Raw genomic sequence first — 22,639 nt, forward strand, 5'->3', positions numbered from 1 at the left:
TCTGTAGGGTAGCAGTGCAGCGGCACTGCTTGCGCACTCGGTAACTGCACCAGCGGGCGTCCGAAAATCCCCACCGGAGTCGGGAAGCACGAGCTGGTCGATGAGGTGCACGACGCCATTGGTGGTCACGATGTCGCGCCGCGTCACCTCGCCGCCCCCGCGCAGGCGGATCGAGGAGCCCTGGCACGATGCGACGAGTGCGGGCGCCCCCCCGGCCGTGGGCAGGAGCACCTCCTCTCCCAGCAACGACTCGGAGCAGATCACCGAGCGCATCATGTGGCCCTCGAGCACCACTGCGCACAGCGGACGAGGAGCAGGGATTGGCGGGGAGGAGCACACAACGTGAGGAAGGACATCGCTGGTGACAACATCGTCAACCCCAATTGGAACCTCGTTTGCCAGTAAAAAATAGGATAATTGTTTTTTTACCCTTCTATCTGGCAACAAAACTGACACCCTTTTTTTTTTTACAAGGAGTCATGTTTGCATCGACCACAATACCTGCAGTCATAATGCAAACAAATGTTTTTATGTTTTTTGTTTGCATTATGACTGCAGGTATCGTGGTCTGTGTAAACATGACTCCTTGTAAAAATGGTGTCAGTTTTGTTGCCAGATAGAAGGGTAAAAAACCAATTAAACAAAATCGTCATCATCAACCACGCTCCTCAATCCATTCCTGAATGAAGGCCCTCCGAAGCCACTGCCATCACTCACGATGCTGCGATGTGATAATCAACCTGGCACCTACACACGAGCTGATTTAATAAAAAAAATAACGTGGCTGATGATGAAATTATTACGGGCATTTATATATATTAGACTCTAGGGGGAAGTGCTGCCAGCATGCACCTATTAAATCCACCACCGTACACTTCTCACAAATGACACTCATACCCAACAACCCGAGAGGGATGATTATCAGCGGTGTGTATTCCTGACCGTGTGAACTTCCGCTGGCACCTGCACACGAGCTGATATACTAAACAAATAACGTGGCTGATGATGAAATTATTACGGGCATTTATATTATATATTAGACTCTAGAGGCAAGTGCTGCCAGCATGCACCTATTAAATCCACCACCGTACACTTCTCACAAATGACACTCATACCCAACAACCCGAGAGGGATGATTATCAGCGGTGTGTATTCCTGACCGTGTGACCTTCCGCTTGCCTCTGACCACAGGACCATTCGGTTTGAGTGATGTGTGTCTAATCCAAGATGAGGGAAGAGGCTGTGACGCAGTGGTTAGTGCATTGCGTTATGAACGTGGCGACCTAAGTTTGATTCCTGGCCACGGCCAATGCCAATGGATAGTGTTATCTGAAACTTTTCTGGGAACTGAACTTTCACCAACCTGAACTAACCAATGGGGTGAAGTATAGTCAAATGACCCATATGACACGCACAGTGTCGAATGCCTTGATGCAGGGATGATTTGACAAAGGGAAGAAAACAGAAATAAATGTAGATTATTGGGCATGATTCTCATAAATAATGTTTTATAAGGACCCGAGGGAAGGAATGTCGAACAAATAGTCTACTACTGTATCACCGAACATTTAAAAAATGTGGGCCGCAAAACATTGTAGTTCGGATGTAGATTGGTTTCACAAAGAGCAGGGTCAGCCTAAAGTTCAACATTGCTCTAAGTGCCCTGATAAAGACGTTACATGTTTAATCTGTGTGATCGATTTACCAAGTAATTTGACTGTTGAGCGTGTGATGCTAAATTTGATATAAAGTTAGTGTAGCCTGCTGACAGTTACTAGTAGGGTATATATATACATATATAGTTCTAAACATATATAAATTGTATTCCCCTCTGAACATAGGGTTTCCATCAAGCAGCCTTACATGGAGCATGTTTTGGTAGAAACATCATCTTCTCTTTGACACCGGTTAAATATCGCACAACGCAATCCTCGAGATGCCAAGAGCATCCACACAAATATAGCGACGGCAACATTCCGACAACACGCCGACACAGCAGCCTGCATCGCACTCCTCCTCTCCCCCTCTCTATCCCTGCCTTCACATTCTCCCTCCTGCTCCATCTCACTTCTCCAATGTCCCACTGACACTCTCTCTTCCAATCCCTCTCTCCGCCTTGATTCACAGATCTCCCTCCCTCGCTTTCATCCATCTCCCTTCTTTCACGCATGTGATATCCCTCATGACCCATCGCCACTTCACTCACTCAACCTCTCACTCATTCACTTAGCCACCAACTTATTCATCCACTCACCCATGCACCCATTCACTCGCTCACAATAACTCACGCCCACCCAAATGATTGATCACTCACTCATTCGCTAACAATCGGCAGGAATTTACATACTTTTGCACTTTATCTATTTTACAAATAGCTCATTGGATTTCTCCAGGATAAATACTAATTCTGATTGTGATTATCCACTATACCTTCCTTTTATTCATCTCTCCATTCACCCATTCCTCCCTAACTTCTCTGTGGATTTATTTCTCCATCCCTTGCGATTGATCTCTCTGTTCCCTGCACTCTCCCCTGACGCATCTTCTTCTTTCGTATGGCTGGTGTAGATGCAGAGCAACAACTACAATTTCACAATCAAGTAGTCAAGCCATATCACCACTTCAGGAGTAGCGAAGTGGATCGCTGTGATGTCTCCTTCGTATTTGCGGACCAGGAACTGCGTCGTTATATTTTGTATGGTCTGTTCCGGATGACAACAGTCGCACACTGGAGAGTTTTTAATTTTCCACTTATGAATCTGCCATGGTTTGTGCAGATGCAATTTAGGGTGGACCATGAGCTTCGTGGAGTCCTTTTGAACTCCATTCAGCTCTCAAAGCTTCATCGGGGTTGATCTCGCATTGTTGACGGTTAATCGCATGGGTCCAAAAGGGTTTGCATGACGTCAAGCAATTAAGGGGGACGTTATTGAGGTCCTGATGAATGGGAAAGATTTTCCAGAGAGTTGCAGCGTTGCGGCAGATGGGTAGGGGAGAGATTTGGGTGTTGGGGTCGACTTGCGGTGTTCAGTTGGACATCAACAAGTCGAGTGTGACGACTTCTTGTCCACACTGGTGCACAGTACTCAGCTGCAGAGTACACAAGGACCATCGTTGATGTCCACACCAGTGGTGCTGATGCTACCCAGCATGTGCTTTCCAGTTAGATCACGCTCATTTAGGCCATCAGCCACTCCCAGAAACTGGAGGAATCGTCATCATAAATCCTTCACCACGTGCCGAGATTAAACTGCTGTGCCCCGTGAGGTGGCCCTCGTGGCCCCGTGCCAGGACCACTAAGGACATGCGTTCACACCATGGGAATGGGCATCCTTATCACTTCGTGGCTCATAGTGGCTCTGTTAACAGCCTAAGTTAGCACTTCTGGACTGGGTTCAATAATTAGGGCTATGTTGTGCCTCTCTCAGAGACTCAACCTGACCGTAGTAGGACAGTGAAACAGCCCCCTGTGGTGACGGCATGGGTTCACACTGAATATTTAGGTCCATTCTATCTGACAAAGATACTCTGAGATGTCAGTCGATGCTTTTTTTAAATTTCTGAGTTAGAATACTGTGGCGTTTTGTTTGTTAAACGTGTCTCATTCTACACTGTGTCGGTTCCAACTGGTTCAACAGCGACAGTGCTCACTCGCGTATGCCATTCGCAATATATCACTCCCATCCTTTATTCAGCACACTGGTTTCCTGTACATTTCACGACTGTTTTAACATTTTGCTGACTAACTTTGCGGAACTTTCGGAAGCTTCTTGCAGTTGTCTAACATTAGGAGGGGCGAGGACCTTCATTTGGTATGCTTCCTGCCTCCGGAAATATCCTCTAAGTCATATCAGGGATGCTGGCACAATTTAATCTTTTGAATCAAATAAAAAACACGTTTTTTAAGTTAGCCTATTTTCAATCTGGATGGATTTCCTTATTGTGTTTTAATTGTAAATCATTGTAAATCACTGTTGGATGCTCTGAAACGTATAGAGCTTGACTATATCTTTTTGGTTCTTTCGGTAAAGCCACGTAGAATGGAAATAATACAATAATAAAAATAAAACGCAATAAAATAATATAATAAAACATAATAAAAGTAGTTAATTATATTAGTATATTACATTATTATTTTAGTATTTTATTATTTTATTATTTTATTATTTCATTATGTCTTGTTTTTATTTTTTGCATTCTACGTGACTTTACCGAAAGAACCAAGAAGATGAATCCCTGCAGTCACGAAAGAAGCTTTCAATCGAAGCTTGACTATACATTCGCAGATCGCAGCTACGGTCAGAGCAGGTTTCTACCACCTCCGAACACTCCGAGGATTGCACCCGCTCCTCTCTGCTCCAGACCTGGAATCATTAGTTCATGCCTTTGTGTCAACACGCCTGGATTATGGTGACGCCCTCTACGCAGAGCTACCAACTGGAATTGGTGCAGATCCTGCAGTTAGTGCAGAATGGAGCTGCCCAGATGATCAGGCGGGTTAGCCGTTTTGAACACATTACACTGGCTACCAGTCTGCTTCTGCATTCAATTCAAGGTTACTCTTCTCACATATAAAGCACTGCATGGCTTGGCCACTATTTACTGTACCCGCAAAACCACTTCTCCCTGCAATCTTCAGGCGCACACACACTCCGTTCCATGGAAATGGAAAGAATTGCCGAGTCGAGGATTTTTCAGTCACCGCTGGTGGGAAATGGGGCCTTCTCAAGCGCAGCCCCAAAAATTTGGTTCACCCTGCCACTGGACGTCCGAAACACGCCCAGTGTTTCTCAATTCTGTGGTCTGTACAATACACATCTGTTCAAACTTGCCTTCCCATAACATCTAAAATGTAAGGGGGGGGAGGTAACCCTGTTTATTGAGTTATGTATTTTATTTACTACTTTTTTTTCTTATGCTATTGCGTGTGTGAACCCGAGACCTGGGTCTCTTGCTCTTTCTCTCAGAGGCTCATATTGGCCATGTTAGAGGAGGCACTCGGAGCAAGAACCTCTATGGGCTACAGTCTAAGCTATGAGATGCACCCGGGCCCCAGGAACTGAGCCCAACCTCTCGAGTGCTGGCTCGGTGCTGCAACACCGGCGTAATGAACTCTGTCTGCCCCGTGGTCTAGCAAATGAATAAGTCATTTAATTACGGCATTGGAATTCTGAATATAAATTTTAAATCAACACAAAAGCTCAGTAAACTGCAAATATACAGGAAATACTGCTCCTAAGTAAACTGTGAATAGTTTGCCACAGATTCCCATGGGGTCATTTGTTGATGAGTATAGAGAGGAAATGTTGTTTTAGACAAGGACGTTTGTGTTATGAGAGCACTCAAAGGTTTATCAAAACATCCGCCGTTTGGCCTTGTAAACGGCTGGGATAAGTTATGTTAGCAAGCACCTATTAAGGCCGGCACAGCACACAAGGGGGAGTGTGGCCTTGCATAACACTAAGCCACATATGACTTACCAATGCTGATGTTCAAACAACAAATGGGACATCAGATTTACAGTTGACCTCATGGAAGTCAGCATGGTGCTTCAAGGGGGGGGGGGGTCATTTGAATAGCACCAAACATCTTATTAGCACGTTTGGCTACATACAGTGTGAAAGAAGTTCAACATAATTACATACAAACGTGTGCTAAGCCATCTTTGTCTTCCCCGGTATTAAAATATCTGATTCATGTGTTGCTGGCAAATTTTCGATTGTTCCTGATTTTTTGTGGAAATGTACGATGTCTTCATCACCAGCAAATGGAAAAATCATGAAAGTGATGCATTTGCGCCGTTTCTTCAGGATGTGAATCCAACCCCATGACCGCACGCACCCTATATTACTCATTTAAGACTGAGTCCGTTTAAGGGGTGCCCAGGCTAGGTTCAAATGCGTAAATCTAGACCAGGGCTGTTTTAGCTTTTTTGGAGACCCTGGGCAAAATATCAAATGAGGCCCTATCTGAAGCCCCTTCAGCTCTTTTTGAGGCCTGGCAGATCTCGTGCCCAAAGCAGATTACCACACCTGCCCCCTGTCTCTACAGCCCTTAGCTGACGATGTGTGCTGGTGGTGGGTTCATGAGAGAAGCTGGAGGTGCATGGAGCTGGGCAGTGGAGGCAGGGCTAAGGTGATTCTGTGGATTTGAAGCAGGAGAGAGCGACATTGCCTTTGCTTAGGAGCTGAGAGGTAGGACACTATACGGATCAGTTGAACAAAAAATTAACCCGTAAAAACAAAGTTTTTCACTATAAATACTTTATATGCGTGGCAGCTAGAGTACTCTCGTCCTCTGGCTTGAGATGGCTGCCATCTATGGGTCAGATGATTTCCTGCCACCATTAAGCAATTGGTAACTAAGTATAAAAAAAAATCCTAAAAAGTGTAAAATTTTGGAATTTCACGAAAATAAATTGTCACGCACAACGAGTCTGTGTGAAAAATGTCAGCTCGATTGGATCACGGGAAGTGGGTTAAAAAACGACCGAAAGATTTGCACGGTCGTAAGCGCACAAGCAAGCAAGCAAGTGAACTTAATATAAAGGATTTCTAAAAAAAAATTCACGAAAATAAATTGTCACGCACAACGAGTCTGTGTGCAGAATGTCAGCTCGATTGGATCACGGGAAGTGGGTTAAAAAACGACCGAAAGATTTGCACGGTCGTAAGCGCGCAAGCAAGCAAGCAAGTGAACTTAATATAAAGGATTTAAAAATTAACCCGTAAAAACAAAGTTTTTCACTATAAATCCTTTATATGCGTGGCGGATAGAGTCCTCTCGTCCTCTGGCTTGAGATGGCTGCCACCTATGGGTCAGATGATTGCCTGCCACCATTAAGCAATTGGTAATTAAATATCTTCTTTTTTTCCTAAAAAGTGTAAAATTTTGGGAAAAAAAATCACGAAAATAAATTGTCACGCACAACGAGCCTCTGTGGAAAATGTCAGCTCGATTGGATCACGGGAAGTGGGTTAAAAACGACCGAAAGATTTGCACGGTCGTAAGCGCGCAAGCAAGCAAGCAAGTGAACTTAATATAAAGGATTTAAAAAGGGGTTTGAATCCCTGTCTTACATTCTACAGAACTGTCTATAACCCACTCTCTTGGTTACAATACCTCTTCACTGATTGTTAATTTTAATATACTCGAGCACGAGTGTTCAATAGGACTTTCAAATCTCTTTGGTGAGTCACACACATGAACACATTCCTTTGTGTTGTCCAATAATAAGGTAAGAATGTCGACCAGGCCTTTGCAGTGACTGAGTGGGCAAAACTTTGAAACACAAATTTAATATGTTCCCCTCTAGTATCTGATTACTGGTGCTGTACAAAATCATTATACAATTCATTATAACATTGAAAAGAATGCCTTAACAATATCATAGTTACTTGACTGATAGTATTGAATGAACCTGCTCCTACCCCCATACCATGAGGATTTTTAGCTGGAGGGATGCAATTTCTTGTGAGGCCCCTCAGTCCAACAAGTAAGGGGCTAATATTTCCCCTCCCTCCACCTCGTGGTGCCCGCTATGCCATAGAATTCCCGAAAAACGTTGCCTTACTCCTGAGGGTTTTGGGGTCAGCCATGATGCGATCCATCGTCTCCTTTGGAACCTTCTCTATGGCCTCATTTGTCGGAGCAAAGAGCGTAAGGGGCCCCTCGGATGACAGGAGGGGCATCATCCCAGCCTTCTCCATCAAGACCTGCACACGGAGACATGGAGACACGAAGCATGGAACACCGGAGATGCAGACCTGGGGACAAGGGGCATGGGGACAATAGAAGGTCATGCTAAGATCACGAAGTGAACATGAAGATTGGGGAAGGAAACAGGAGGTGATATAAAGTCTATGTTGAGTTTAAGGGTGGACTAAACAAGGAGATTGCATTTTGTAATACAGGAGAGACACTAGTCAGGCCCTTTGGCAGCGTGGCCTACAGAAAGGAGATGCCAGGTGGGGCGATGGCTATGGAGACCGCAGGTGATTTCGAGACAACAGCAATTGGCTGGTTAGATAAGTGTAAATGTATGTGAGTTGTGTATACGTGTGTGTGCATGAGAGTGTGCGTGAATGTATGTGAGTTGTGTATGCGTGTGTGTGCATGAGAGTGTGCGTGAATGTACGTGAGTTGTGTATGCGTGTGTGTGCATGAGAGTGTGCGTGAATGTATGTGAGTTGTGTATGCGTGTGTGTGCATGAGAGTGTGCGTGAATGTACGTGAGTTGTGTATGCGTGTGTGTGCATGAGAGTGTGCGTGAATGTATTGCACGAGTGTGTTTCTATGCATGTGTCTGTGCCTGAGTGTACGTAGTACCTTCAGTGACTCCAGTTCAGCGGTAAACTCCACAATCTCAGAGATGCGGTTTGAGACAGGAACGATGACTCTGTCGATCGTATGAACCACGCCATTTGTGGCCAGGAAGTTTGGACGAATTAATCGAGCACAGTTTACTGTCACCACCTGAAATAAACAACCACGACCATCATTTTGCCATCACCACGAATCTGCTGGAGGGCAGCTGCCACCAGTTCCCAAGAAGCATCATTCACACACCGCTCTACATCTCCGATTTGTCATTAGAGATCATATAAAACTGTGATGCATCGATGTCAGGAGGTAATGGCTCAGACACATGATGGGGTTTCTATGAGAGAAAAAAAGTATCGAATATGTGCCATGTATGACAATTAAAGTGATGTAGGAAATGGATAGGATGAATGAAGATGACTCAACAGGATAAAAGTGCACTTGTCCAAAATATTGTTGAATAAATACATTTAGGATGCGGTGAATGAGACTGAAATTGTGATAAGCCACGCTTGACACACGAACCACAGACAGTTACACTCAGGACATGAAAAAAATGTTTACACACTGCACCAGTTACTCATTTTAGGCTGAGTCAAACTTGGGAGGCCTGGGACCAATGCACATTTTCAGCACTGATTTCAGCTTTGGCCAGGTATCAAACTCTGGTTACGAGGTTCATAGCACTGTTCACTAACCACCATGTCACTACTCCCATACACATACACATGTATGCGCATACAGAGACAAAGATCCTCCGTATAGCCTCAACAGACTGTTGGGACAAGTGCTGTTAGCGAGTACCTATGAAGGCCACCACCGGTACAAATAATCGTCACTGGTGTTGGCCGTGAGTGGGAATCGAACTCGGGTCACCAGGTTCATGGTGCAGCGAGATAACCACTGCGCCACCGCTCCCCACACACGTCTATACACACAGATATCCACACATGCACACACACATGACTGTATACACAAACATCAATAAAAATGACTATACACACACACACACACACCCAGACACAGATACCCACATGCACACACACACACACGTCCATACAGACAGACACTCGCACGCACACACATGTACACACACATGTCGTCTGCATGACCCCTGACCCCATTGCTGTGGTGGTTGATGAAGAGCGGTTGGTTCTCGTAGTTGGAGGTGAGGACGAGTCCGTCTCGGAGGTCGCTTGTGAGCAGGCGACGAGAAACCATGTGGTAGCTCAGGGCATTCCTCAGCTCCAGATTCACATTGCTCACCAGAGCCTCTCTGATATCCTGGCCGCAGGAAAGCGGCAGACGGAGGAGAGGAAAGGGGACATCATAGGCATGGGCTCACTGGAAGCATTGCTGGAGTCCGTGGTGGTGCAGAAGCCATGGTCATGGTCTACACAGTGCCAAGAGGTAAATGGGTGCAGTGGAGACTGGATAGGGGATACAATTGTCCGAGCGAAAGAGCCATGTGCTATAATAAAGCTGCACGTTGCGTACCCTATCCTTCCATGAGCTTCCTAACGTAATCTGCAAGCACCTGTATCCCAAGTCCAGACATTTATTTTTTGTACAAACTTTTGTAAAGTATTAAATAACAAATGCTGAAGTGCTGCCTATTTTTTTATTATTATATTGGTGCTTGTAAAGAAGTAATAATAGAAAGCAGCAAGATTGTGAATGTAAATTAATTAATATACTTGGGAAGTCTACTGACATGGAACAACGACTGCACGAAATGCATAAGAGTGAGGATCAAAAAGGCAAACGGAAAAAATGGCAGGATTACATAACATCTGGAGAAGCAAGCAAATCAGCTACAAGACCAAACTGAACGTCTTAAGAACATGCGTGTTCAGTACAGCTTTGATTGCCTGCAAGACTTGGAGATTAAAAAGAGACTGACAGATAAGATATTGGCACTAGAAATGTATTGCTACAGAAGGATAGTGCATCTAAGCTGGACCCAAAGAGTGCCCAATGTAGAAGTAAGAAAACGACTGCACATAGCAGAAGGCCTGATGCATGCACTGATGAGAAGGAAATTGTCACTATTTGGACACATATGTGGGATGGACAACAACAGTAAAATTAAAAGTGTGTTGTTCGGAAAAATGGAAGGAACTGGAAAGAGAGGAAGACCTAACGGAGAATGACTTGACAACAGAAGAGGTTGGTGCCAGGAAGATGTGCATTACGTGCACATGCATTACGTGCACAAGACAGAAGAAAGTGGAAACATGACAAAATGTGCAATGGACACCTATGGGCTATCTGCCCATGGATTGTGATGATGATGTGATGATGATGATGATGATTGGTGCTTGTGAATGTTTAACCACCCAAAGCGATGACGGCCACAGTGCCAGCAATTGTAAAGACACACAATGCCTTGTAAAGCCATATTCTGGGTTCATGTATGGGCCGTACCTCAGACAGAGCCTCCCAGGCCTCGTCGCTGGGCGTGAAGACTGTGTAGATCCCCGAGGACTCCACGTTGGGCCTCAGGCCAGAAGTGTTGAAGTAGCTCTGTGTGGACATGGCCTCCACGTACCCCATGGTGTTGTAGACGTTCTCCATGGGTGTGACTGCCAGCAGATAATCCAGGCTTACATTTGGTCAAGACAGTGACATTTCTCTTGTCCTTGCTGATATTGGGGAGGGTGCTTTTAGCCAACATATTTCTTGATTATCCTACAGATACTGACCCCAACCATGGGAATGTGCAATTTCCACCACTAGCTCAGGGCTTCCAAAGCCGTAGGGCATTGCTCCATTGCTCGTTTATGCAAGTGTATGAGCGTATACATATGTGTACGAGCATACTATACAAATGTGCGCGAGTGTACGTATCCCTTTTAAAAGGCAGTTGGGCATGGTTCTGGCCACAACACCCATTCGCTAGTTGTTCCAGCCTTAATAGGTGCTCGCAAACAGCCATTTTCAACAGTCTATGTAGGCTCCATGGGGAATCTTTGTCCTTTGTAGCCCTTATAAATCTGCAGATAAGATGATTCGGTGGCTCTAAATGTGGGCGAGATTGCTGCATATTAACATGGCATTCCAGTCTTGCATCGTGGCCACTGCAAACGAGATATAGCATCGGCGTCGACGCACTCGTGCCCAATTGCTCTCCACATGAATGCACTCTAATCGCTTTGACTAATCTAAGTGCTGTCTGCTAGCATGTAAGGCATGTGAACACCAAGCCGGAAAAATACTGAACCCTTGTATGGGTCCGTCCCGTGCGTAATAGCCATTTAAAGGTTTAATTATTAATGGGATGAAAACGATTCTTAAACTCACAACGCATGTATCCAATTGAGTTGGTCATATGTTACTTTTAATTTATGGAAATTATAAGCTATTGCATATAGGTAAAGGAGTGAACAAGACTACAAACTAGACATAGCAAATCATAAACAATAAAAAAAGCCAACATTCGAATCGAATCAAAACCGAAATAATGGCAATTCGTCTCAATTATTGTGGAAGGGTATGAATCCTTATATCTCACATAAGGATTCTAAACGATTATTGATAATTATTAAAGCCCAACCCGATCATTGATTTAGCAATGGTTATTCATTTATTCATAATCGGTTTGGACTTGATTATCAATTTCATAGTGTATAAATCAACAACTGAATACCGTGAAATATTTGTAAAGAACGTTCAAACCACATAGTACTTTTCAGTCACCACGTGGTACATTACAACGGACTTACACTTACGAGACTGTATTATTATTGTTAGACATTTTGATCATTACCATCAGCTATGATCTATCCACTGCTGGGTGAAGGCCATACTTGTGTAATGAGCGACTTCCAGACACGACGTGTAGAGGGCTTCTTATTTATTTCTAACACTTGCAGGCACAACAATCACTGAGCGACATATATATACATAGGACTACGCATCGCTGACCCATCCACACAGCCCCATCGTCGGCGTCTAATTATATAGCTGGCTAACTAATATAGCGACGACGATGATGATAGCCATACAGCGGATCGGCCATGTGGCCGGACGATGAAGAGAGATGTCGGCGAAGACAGTGACGGCAGCCAGGACCCGGACCCCACGACAGCCCCGAATCTCTGGTCCCGTCCCTCTTATATACTCCTCGGCGTGGCCAGGCCCCGCCCCCGGCCACGCCCCCTTCTAGAACCTTCGAGCAGGTTCCCGGAGCTTTCCGACTGAACCTGCCGTTAACCTTTAGCCCAGTTACGTCCCCTTATCATGGCTTGGCTTCGCGAACGAAGATCTAGGAAGGACATCCACGTCTTCTGCAGGCACGCTGGTGGCTGACGAGGCCTATGCGGGACAAGCAGGTCCTGCCACAACGGCTGCAAGTATAGGTCTGATCTGGGATGGGTGCTGAGGGATCATGGTTCTTCCTCCTCCTCCTTTTGTCCTCTATATGGGCCCTGCGGGTATCTTCGAAGAAGGAGGTGGCCTGGTGGACTGTGTGCCGCCAGGAGTTGCGATCAGCTGCTTGTGTTGCCCACTGACGGTGATCGATGCAGCAAGCAGTGAGGGACTTCTTCAGGGAGTCTTTGTATTGCTTTCGTGGTGCCCCTATGTCGCGATGGCCAGAGGACAGTTCCCCATACAGCACAATCTTAGGTAAGTGGTGGTTCCCTATCTGGTGATGTGCCCTGCCCAACGAAGCTGTGTCTTGAGGACCATGGCCTCGATGCTGAAGACCTTCGCTGACTTGAGGACTTCAGTGTTAGCGACGAAGTCACTCCAGTGAATATTGAAGATTGTGCGGAGGCAGCGCTGATGGAAACGCTCGAGGAGACTCAGGTGACGACGGTACGTGACCCAGGACTCAGTGCCATACAGGAGAGTGGTTCGCACAACAGCTTTGTAGACGTTGACTTTTGCGGCTCGTTTAAGGTTGTTGTTGTTCCAGACACATTTGTATAGTCTGCCAAATGCACTATTTGCCTTGGCCAGCCTGTTGTCGACTTCGTTGTCGATCTTGGCGTCAGACGAGATCACGCACCCCAACGTAGCTGAACTGGTGGACAGCTTTCAGTTCTGTTTGTTCAATGAAGATGCTTGGTGGAGGGTGCTCCTCATGGGGTGCGGACTGATGAATAACTTCAGTCTTCCTCAGGCTGACTTCAAGGCCGAAGATCTGAGCTGTTTTCGCGAAACAGGACGTAATTCGCTGCATAGCTGCCTCTGTGTGAGCAAGGAGGGCGGCATTGTCAGCAAAAAGCAGCTCCCTGATCAGTTGCTCCATGGTCTTTCTGTGGGCCTGCAAACGCCTCAGGTTGAACACGCTCCCGTCGAGACGAAAACGGATGTATACGCCATCAGCGTTGTCGAGGTCCTCTGTGGCCTGCTGGAGCATCATGGTGAACAAAATGGTGAACAGCGTGGGAGCAAGAACACAGCCCTGTTTCACGCCATTTGCAATAGGGAAGGGCTGCGAGAGATTGTTGCTATGTCTGATTTGTCCAAGCTGGTCTTCAGTGAAGCTGGACGATCATGGTGAGGAACTTCGGTGGGCAGCCTAGCTTTTCCAGGATTTTCCAAAGTCCCTGCCTGCTCACGGTGTCAAACGCTTTTGTCAGGTCCACAAAGGTGACGTACAGCGCTTTGTTTTGCTCCCGGCACTTTTCCTGAATCTGCCTCAGGACAAACACCATGTCTGTGGTTCTCCGGTTGGCTCTAAAGCCACACTGGGTCTCTGGGAGGTGATCTTCAGCTATTGCAGGTACCAGTCTATTCAGCAGTACTCTTGCGAGGATTTTGCCGGCGACGGACAGAAGTGTTATGCCACGATAATTGGAAAAGTCTGATTTCTCCCCTTTCTTCTTGTACAGGGTGATGATGACTGCATCTTTGAGACCTTGAGGGAGTTTACCCTGCTCCCAGCAGCAGACGAAGAATTCATGGAGTTTGGTGTGCAGTGCTGTGCCTCCGTTCTTCCATACTTCAGGAGGGATGCCATCAACTCCTGCAGCTTTACCACTCTTCAGCTGTTTAATGGCTTCCTCAGTCTCTTGTAATGTTGGTGCCACATCCAGTTCGGTTTTCACTGGTTGTTGTGGGATGCGGTCAATCGCTGGTTCTTGGACTGAGCGGCTAGCATTGAAGAGCGTGTAGAAGTGCTCAGACCAGCGGTTCAGGATTGAGTCCTTTTCGGTGAGCAGTTCTTTCCCGTCTGCACTCTGCAGGGGGCTCAGGATTTGGTACGATGGGCCATATACCGCTTTTAGAGCTTCGTAGAATCCCCTGTAGTCGCCAGTATCAGCGCAAACCTGAGTTTTTACTGCGAGGTTGGTCCACCACTCGTTCTGAATCTCTCGAAGCTTGCGCTGGATGGTGCTGCATTCCAGGCGGAAGGCTGCTTTTTTGTGCGGGCAGGATGGTCGGGCCAGGTGGGCCTGGTGTACTGATCTCTTCTTTGACAGCATCTCCTGGACTTCTAAGTTGTTCTCATCGAACCAATCTCTGTTTTTCTGCGTGGAGAATCCGAGGGTATCTTCAGATGTTTGCAGAACAACAGTGTTGATGTGGTCCCACAGCACTTCAGGAACCGGAGGCGAGTCTCCTAGGCAGCTCGGTTATTCTAGCCTAGATCATAGGCTTTTCTGGAAAGCTGCTTTGACCGCGGCAGACTGAAGGCTGCAGACATTGAGCTTCTTCCTCGGGGCGCCACCTTTCCTTGGTCTGGGTTTAAAGTGAAATCTGAGTTTGCAGCGGACAAGACGGTGGTCTGTGTGACACTCGGCGCTGGGCATTACCCTGGTGTGAAAGACATTTTAGGTCACGCTGCCGCACAAGGATGTAGTCTATGAGATGCCAATGTTTTGACCGAGGGTGCATCCAGGTTATCTTCAGACTGTCTTTCTGCTGGAAGATGGTGTTGGTAATGGAAAGCTGCTGTTCCGCACAGAGTTCAAGTACAAGCGTCCATTGCCGTTGCAGCTGCCCATGCCGTGCCTTCCAAGTACGCCTTTCCAGGTTTCCGAGTCTCTGCCCTTATAGGTTGGTTATTATATCACGCACCCATACCCGCGATTATCCCTCCTGGCCAACAGATGCACCCTGTCATTACACTTGCATCGCACTAACGTTGTTGTGGATGCAGTTAAGGTTGTAGCTATGTCGTGACAGTGGTGGTTGTGGTTAGGGTTGTGGTCTCTTACTTGCAGAGCAGCCATTTATGCCATCCACCTTCACATATCCCGGGCAGCAGTCATATGTCACCACTCTGTTCGAGATGCAAACACAAATATTCACAATTAGCTTCTGAGATTATTGGAGCAAATGCTTTTATTCAGCACCTGTTGTGGTTGGAATTATTTTCACAGTTGCAGAGCACAGGCCTATGGAGCGGCCAGAAACAGAGAGCAATTATGAAAGACCAGCAGATAAGAATTGACTGGTTTCTTACACTGTGCAGGGTGCTGTGAACTCGGGGAAAGCTACATTATGAGGGATTTCCAAAGTTGAGCAGTAAGATGAATGAGCGACTCGGATAAGTGTTGTTTGCTATTTTGTGGTTGTTGACCATGTTAGAAAACAGCAAATCTGGTGAACGAGTCCTTTGACATTGGTGGAGAGATTGAGACGTGGGGTTCATGATTATCACGGTTGGCTATGTACGGTGCGAAAGAAGTTCAACATACATACATTCATACGGCAGTAACGATATAAGAGTTAAAAGGAATAGACTGATGGAGTTATTGGAGTGAATCGGTGATTTTGGGAGCGTCAATCAACTTAACCACTTCACGTTGTACTGTATTTAGCCGAGAGCAGAATGAGATGTCACTGTAGTTTCCCCACTCCAGCTGGACTTGTGCTTTGCACAGTGTCAGTAAGTGATCAGAGGTGAAGAAAGCTTTGGCTCTAAAACGAAATCCAAGCGTCTTCAACACCTCCTTAACCAGATTATTATTAATGTAGCTGTTCTGTGACAGTTCACATTGAATGGTCGTGCTAAGCAGATTGATGGATTAACTAGGGATATGATTAGCATTGTTAAATGTGACCAGAGGAATAGTTGAATTGACATCTAGCTTTGGTGATATAAGCATGAACTGGGTTGTCTTTGAGTTGGTAGTGATCAGGTATTTGTCACCCTTAACATGGGGTATTTTATAGCCAATGGAGACAGTGAAATCTATTACTACCTGCCAGGAATAGGTCTTCGACTGAACGACGAGGCCAGTATCATGTATGCTTAGCCACCTTTGTCTTTCCAGTGATCATGTGATAACATCAGTTGCAAGTGGTATTAGAACATGTATTGGGCCTCCCTTAAGTTGACTCGGCCTTAAATGGTGTAGAGACAAAAGTGACCGAATGTGGACCTCCTCCTCTACTAGGCAAAGCTCTAATAAACTAAACTACAGTATTTAAATTTTACCAGGTAAGGCCCACGGAGCTATAAAGCTTTTTTTAAGAAGCGACCTGGCCACATAGCTCAACGAAGTGGCTTATCATGTGGAAAATGTATAGCAGCCAAACACTCGAAATGCATTATTCTAAATGTGGGTGAAAAAACGGGAGGACACTGGAAAAAAATCCACGCGACCACGGGGAGAACATGCAAACTCAAATCTACAGCCGTCAGGCGAGGTAGTTAACATATCGCCACCGTGGCTCCCTGCGGTGGCAAGATACGTGCTCGCTTACAGCATGGCCTTTGGCATTGTATGTGTGTATCTATAACTGTAGTATATCTGTATAGTACCTATGCACATGCGTATCTGGAGTCTGTATATTATTTTGTAGGCATGTGCATATTTGTACAGCCTGTGACCAAATCACCCGGAATGTGCCAGATCTTGTCAGGTCTTGGAAACTTAACAGACTTGATCCTGGATAGTGCTTGGATGGGTAAACAACATGAACGGTTGTTATAGGCTGCTGTGGGATTACGCGGTGGGAAGCAAAGGGCAGTGCAGCTACATTCATGGTTGTAATTTACTTCTGTGCTCCCACGACCCTGCTGTCCACCTTCAACCCGCTCTCACCAGCATGGAGAAATATGGCCAAATTATTCCCACAAACCAGCCAGTGTAGGGAGGCCCAGGGTCGTCTAGGATAAATGGCACCGTGTGGACCCCACGACGCCTTCAAACCAAACCACAAGTATTACATCTGACACCTTAACGTCGAAGCGCGGGGCCCCCCAACACACGGGGTCCTGGGCGGCCGCCACAACGAGACATACCCTAGGGATTGCTCTGGGGAAGCTCATATCCACCAGTGGATCGACAAACGGCATACTTCTTTGAGCGTGTGTGCATGTGTTTGAGAATATGTGCAACGCATCGTGCAAGGAATTGCGTGAATGTGTCTCGTCTAAGCTTGGTGGGGCACACGGTTGTGCACTGAGTCTTGCCACTTCAGTGATCTTGCACAATAAAAAGCAGGTTAATCAGCAATCAAACGAGAATGTTTCTATCGGTAAAAAATAATCACGTTAAAATTCCTGCTTTGATGTTTTCTCAACCGGCAATGTTAATCTCTGCGTGTGTGTGACTGCTGCAGGTGTGTGTGTATGTGTAGTGTAGCGGTTAGCGCTACGCTGCGCTATGAACCCGGCGGCCCGAGTTCGATTCATGCTCACGCTCAACACCAGTGACAATTATCTGAACTGGTCCTGGACCTCCCCTAGGTCGACTCAGACTCAAATGAGTACCTGGCGCGAGGTATAAACATCGCCACTCAGGGACACTAAAGCGGCGGGCGTGGTTTTACTACACCCCCCCTCCCCCCCCCCGTGTGCTGTGCCGGCCTTCATACGTACTGGCTAACAGCACTTGTCACAACAGTCTGTAAGCTACACGGGGGATGTTTGTCCTTTTATGTCACGGTGTGGGTTATGTGACCCTTATGCTCGAGTAGTAAGTGAAAGCCTCTGTGTGTAGGTGTGTGAATATTGGTGGTGGACCGACTCACCACCCTGCCCCACACAGACACTGATTCATCGAATAATTAGGGGCCGTCCATAAATAACTTTAAGATGTTTTCTTGTTCATGTTTTTGTTTTTTGTTTGTTGCGGTTGCACCCGATTCAAGAGCCGAATGGCTCACAGGGCTACACCTAATACATGAACTTGAATTTGACGTCACGCGATTTTGGCCGATTATTACCCCCCCCCCCCCCCATCGTCACACGGCGTCACAAAAAGTCAGACCCCCACTCCCTCAAATATGACGTCACAAAGCTCTGCCCCCCCCCCCAATAAAACGTGCTTCAAATCGCTTTAAACTGTTGTCATTGTAGTGCGTATTTCATGTGGCGCTGCACGCTGATGTTGTAGGAGAAAACATTTATTAAAAAGTCTATTTAATTAAGTAGAACGTGTTGTCTATATTTATTTAAAGTTGCGCATTTTGATGTGACGTCACATTTCTCAAAACCCCCCTCCCCTCCCCCTCGTCACACATCGTCACAAATGTCTGACCCCGCACCCCCCAGGTGCGTGACGTCATTTATGGACGGCCCCTTATCGCGATTCAAATGAATGGATTGCGCTGACTGGTAGTGTGCTTCTTGGAGCTGCAGAGGTCTAGTGAGAAATTGCATTGTTTTATCCTTTGGCAGGGTGATTAGCAACGTTCTATACAGGCCTGTGTGTTGATGTCGAAGTTGGTGTGCCAGTTGAGGGCGAATGTCTCAGGTGAATGTATTAGATGCTGCCAGCCAGAATGGTCGAAGTGTGTGGGGCATTGCCATTCCATACAATGACATAGGACAGCGGTCGGGAACCTATGGCTCGCGAGCCATATATGGCTCTTCCGGTGACGGCATATGGCTCCCAGACAATTTTGAGTTGAAAAAAAAATCAGTTTGGAACTGATTTTAAAATACTTGTGATATTGCTTAATAATAGTGCGTCATTTTAAAGTAAACAGAAATTCGTGGTTGAAGATAAATTTCACGGGTCACGCCTGCACGAAGCTCAAACCTCACCACCGCGTACGAACCAGACTACAAGGCCGTCAGCAAAATTACGCAGCACCAGAAGTCGCATTAAAAGTAAGACGTATTTAATTTATTATACGTTAAAAATACTATATGGCTCTCAATGAAATATATTTAGAAATATTTGGCTTTTATGGCTCTCCCAGGCAAAAAGGTTTCCGACCCCTGACATAGGAATATAATAGCAGAATCTGCTACATATTCCATTCCACATGTGTACATATACAGCCCCCCCCCCACCCTTTGTCAATCCATTGCTGGTGACAGCCTCCTCTCGCTGTGCGGGTTGTTTGACCATACTTCACCACTCTGGTCAGAGTGAAAAAATACGCACACAACTCTTAAAACCTCGGTTATTACGAGTGCGCAGTATTCATTTATATATTGCAAGCTCATTCACACGTGGCGGCAGAAAAGCATGGTACAATAGTTAATTTTGCTAGGCTGCCATGTGCTGTCCATAACACATGTTACGACTATTCAATACGTGTAGCATGAGATTAATGATAATTTCTTTCTTTAAAAAATCGACAGTGATAATCGAGTCGACGCATCGCCCCACCACGAGTGACTGCACGTTACAACGGGCACGTTCCGTGTGTGTGATAGGGGATATATGAATACGTGTGTGTATTAATATCGATGCGTGTTGTATGCGAGGGCGTCTGCCCGCATGTACGTGTATGCATGTGCGTACGCGCGCGTGCGCGTGTGTGTCTGTCGTTAACTCGGATAATTTACTCGTCGGGCTATAAGTGTCCCATCCGCTGTCTTAACTACAGTATCCGCTGGCCAGAAAATTCCGGCGCAATTATGTCACAGCGTATATATATAAAGTGCTGTCGCTATATGATTATAAACTGGCTAATCGATGTCAGTAGACACCGACAGACTGGCTCACGATGCTGGTGATGACAGCCTCTATCCACTGCTCCATAGTATAGTCTCCCATGTCACTGTATATGATAGAATACATGGAAGTAGATTATTTAAAACAACTGAAATTAATGTAAAGATTATTGAAAATGTTTTACAAGTGTCATACAGTCAAACATCTGCTTTTAAATGCAGTACAAAACATCAGTGACTCTTGATTAATACGGAATTAAGACTTACTACAAATTACTGTATTAAAATTGAGTGGAATTCCTAAAGCATCTCAATGCGATTGCATCCTAAAAATCTGAATAAAACGAAACTCACTGCATGAGATTGCGGTGAACATTTTTATTTTTTATTTTTGGAGGATTGCCCTCCTCTCCATGTTAGTGATTGTCTTATCAACGTCATCTCTTGAGATGAAGAAATGTTTATTGGATCTCTTGCAGAGCAGTGCAACCCTTCATGTTAAGAGAATGAGCTGTGGAAGCAGATGTCACAGAGCTACATCTGAGATTCGTTCAAGTGACCTCTGGCCTATAAAGTAGAGGTCAACACTTTCCCACTAAATCTTCCACTGAGAGTAACGTTTGACACACAATAGTCAAAACTATTATTAGTACATTTCCAAACTGAAATATACCCAAATTAAGTGCAGAACCAAATGACACGTGACGGTTATTTTTGTGCAGGCAATGTTGACCGAGCTGACACCATGAACCATTGAGAACCCGGTGGCTGCCTGGATTCAATTCCAGGATCTCAAAAGTGCCAGCTCAACGCTTTGACCTCTGAGTGTGCTGGCCACCATGAGAAGCGATTTTTACTTATTGGAAGGGGGACTTAGCAAATGGAGAGTGCTGGTTTGTACCAAACAATATATTCAGATTAATGGAAAGAAACACAGGCAGATGATAAGAGGAACATCTTTATCTTGGACTTGAACAAACCAATGAAGTCAGCCATGTGGACAGATTGAAGTGAGACTTCCAGACTGTGGGAGCAGCAGCAGAGAAGGTGTAACCATCCACTGAGTGAGGATTGACTTTGACTCAGGATTTGACAGGAGGCCTTGGCTACTGGAGCAGAGTGGACTTGGGGGAGGGCGAGTAGTGATGTGAGAAGGTATATGAAGGTTGTGGCAGCCCTGACTCATGTTGACATTAGTGTAAAACTATTTATGCACCATACTTGAGCATTATGGGTCAATACATTACTTAAATTATCTTCTGTATCTCCACTTCTTTTGTCTATTGGCCTACTGGCTTTCTAGACCCATTTTAACTTGGACTATGCTTAAGAAAGCCAACTCAGGACGACTGTTTCAAGCTTCTGGGTCTCATCAGCAGTCAGACATGCTAAGCAAATACTGCTCACTTACCAGATGTCATTGATGATTGCACGTTCTCTCAATGACGGGCTTTTGTCAGCCGAAATAAAATCAATGAAACTACTTCATTTTTGTATTTCTACATACAAACGTTGTAAAGTCCTGCTAGTCTGGGAGTCAAACTAGTGTGGGTACTGTTTTATAATGGATCCACACACTTGATTAGTGTGGCACTGCCTGATAAGGAAACATATAATTGGCGATGTATCCAGCAATGGCCCTTCAAAACAGAATATAAATATAGAGGCTATAAAGATGTAGAGTCAAAAAGAGTCACTCGACCTCTCCGCTCTCTCTCTCTATGTATGCGCTATGAAGAAGGCACATTACCCACAAATCACCTCTTCTGGAAATTGATTTCTTTTAAGGCAGTATAAACGACAAATGTATTGAGTTTATTGTTACGTGTGCTTGTTCAGCACTCCCAATACAATATCACCAAATAATTAGACGAATGTAGAGTGGGTACTCGGAAGAGCATCTTATTTGGTTTCTGACTAGTGTGGGCCTCTGTAGTATTTCGCGTTAAGGTTGGAGATAGGGTTCCAACACACCACTTCAAGGAAGATCTGGCTACACACAATTCTATGTTTTAAAAAATCTTTATGAAAAGTCCACGAAGATTTTGATTTACGTGAGTGTGCCCGATTTTGCCAGATCTCCGGAGAAAAGAATGGTTGAGCTTGGATCGTTCTTTGGGTGGGTGACCACCATACACAAACAGGTGTCATAGACTGCACCGCGGCTACATCGTCAGCAGAGGGCAGTGTGGAAACATCCACTTGTATTGTACCACGTCCCTTCATCAACACACATTGACCGTCGTGGTGAAGTATGAGCTCATAACCTGCACAATACACACTGCGTGGGGGAAATGTTCCCATCCGGTAGAGGTTTGACAAAAGGGCTGTGCATGTAGAGCACCACTGGAGGTTGATGAATACTCCCGATTGATGGCCCGCTGTGCTCGCGTGTTCCTTGCTTATGGAAGAAATAGAGGCTACGGGGCTGGGCTCCGATAAAGCGTGACGCACGCTGGCACCGTTTCCCGTGATATGGATGAATTAATGTGTTTATTG

The 22,639-nt window shown here is 45.6% G+C and overlaps 1 protein-coding gene across 1 annotated transcript in view; it reads right to left on the reverse strand.

Annotated features, from left to right (window-relative positions):
• The window catches only part of LOC133347821 (transforming growth factor-beta-induced protein ig-h3-like), a 45,636-nt gene that overhangs the window by 18,060 nt on the left and 4,937 nt on the right, over positions 1-22,639 (reverse strand). Inside the window, exons 3-8 of the mRNA XM_061560471.1 lie at positions 15,495-15,559; positions 10,750-10,907; positions 9,442-9,606; positions 8,329-8,475; positions 7,574-7,715; positions 75-293 (exon numbers count right to left, since the gene is read on the reverse strand). Of these exons, the coding sequence (XP_061416455.1) occupies positions 75-293; positions 7,574-7,715; positions 8,329-8,475; positions 9,442-9,606; positions 10,750-10,907; positions 15,495-15,559 (896 nt within the window). The remainder of the gene's footprint in view (positions 1-74; positions 294-7,573; positions 7,716-8,328; positions 8,476-9,441; positions 9,607-10,749; positions 10,908-15,494; positions 15,560-22,639) is intronic.

Source organism: Lethenteron reissneri, chromosome 26, assembly GCF_015708825.2.
Source record: "Lethenteron reissneri isolate LAM-NWPU_2019-01 chromosome 26, ASM1570882v1, whole genome shotgun sequence".
In the NCBI taxonomy this organism is placed as follows: Eukaryota; Metazoa; Chordata; class Hyperoartia; order Petromyzontiformes; family Petromyzontidae; genus Lethenteron; species Lethenteron reissneri.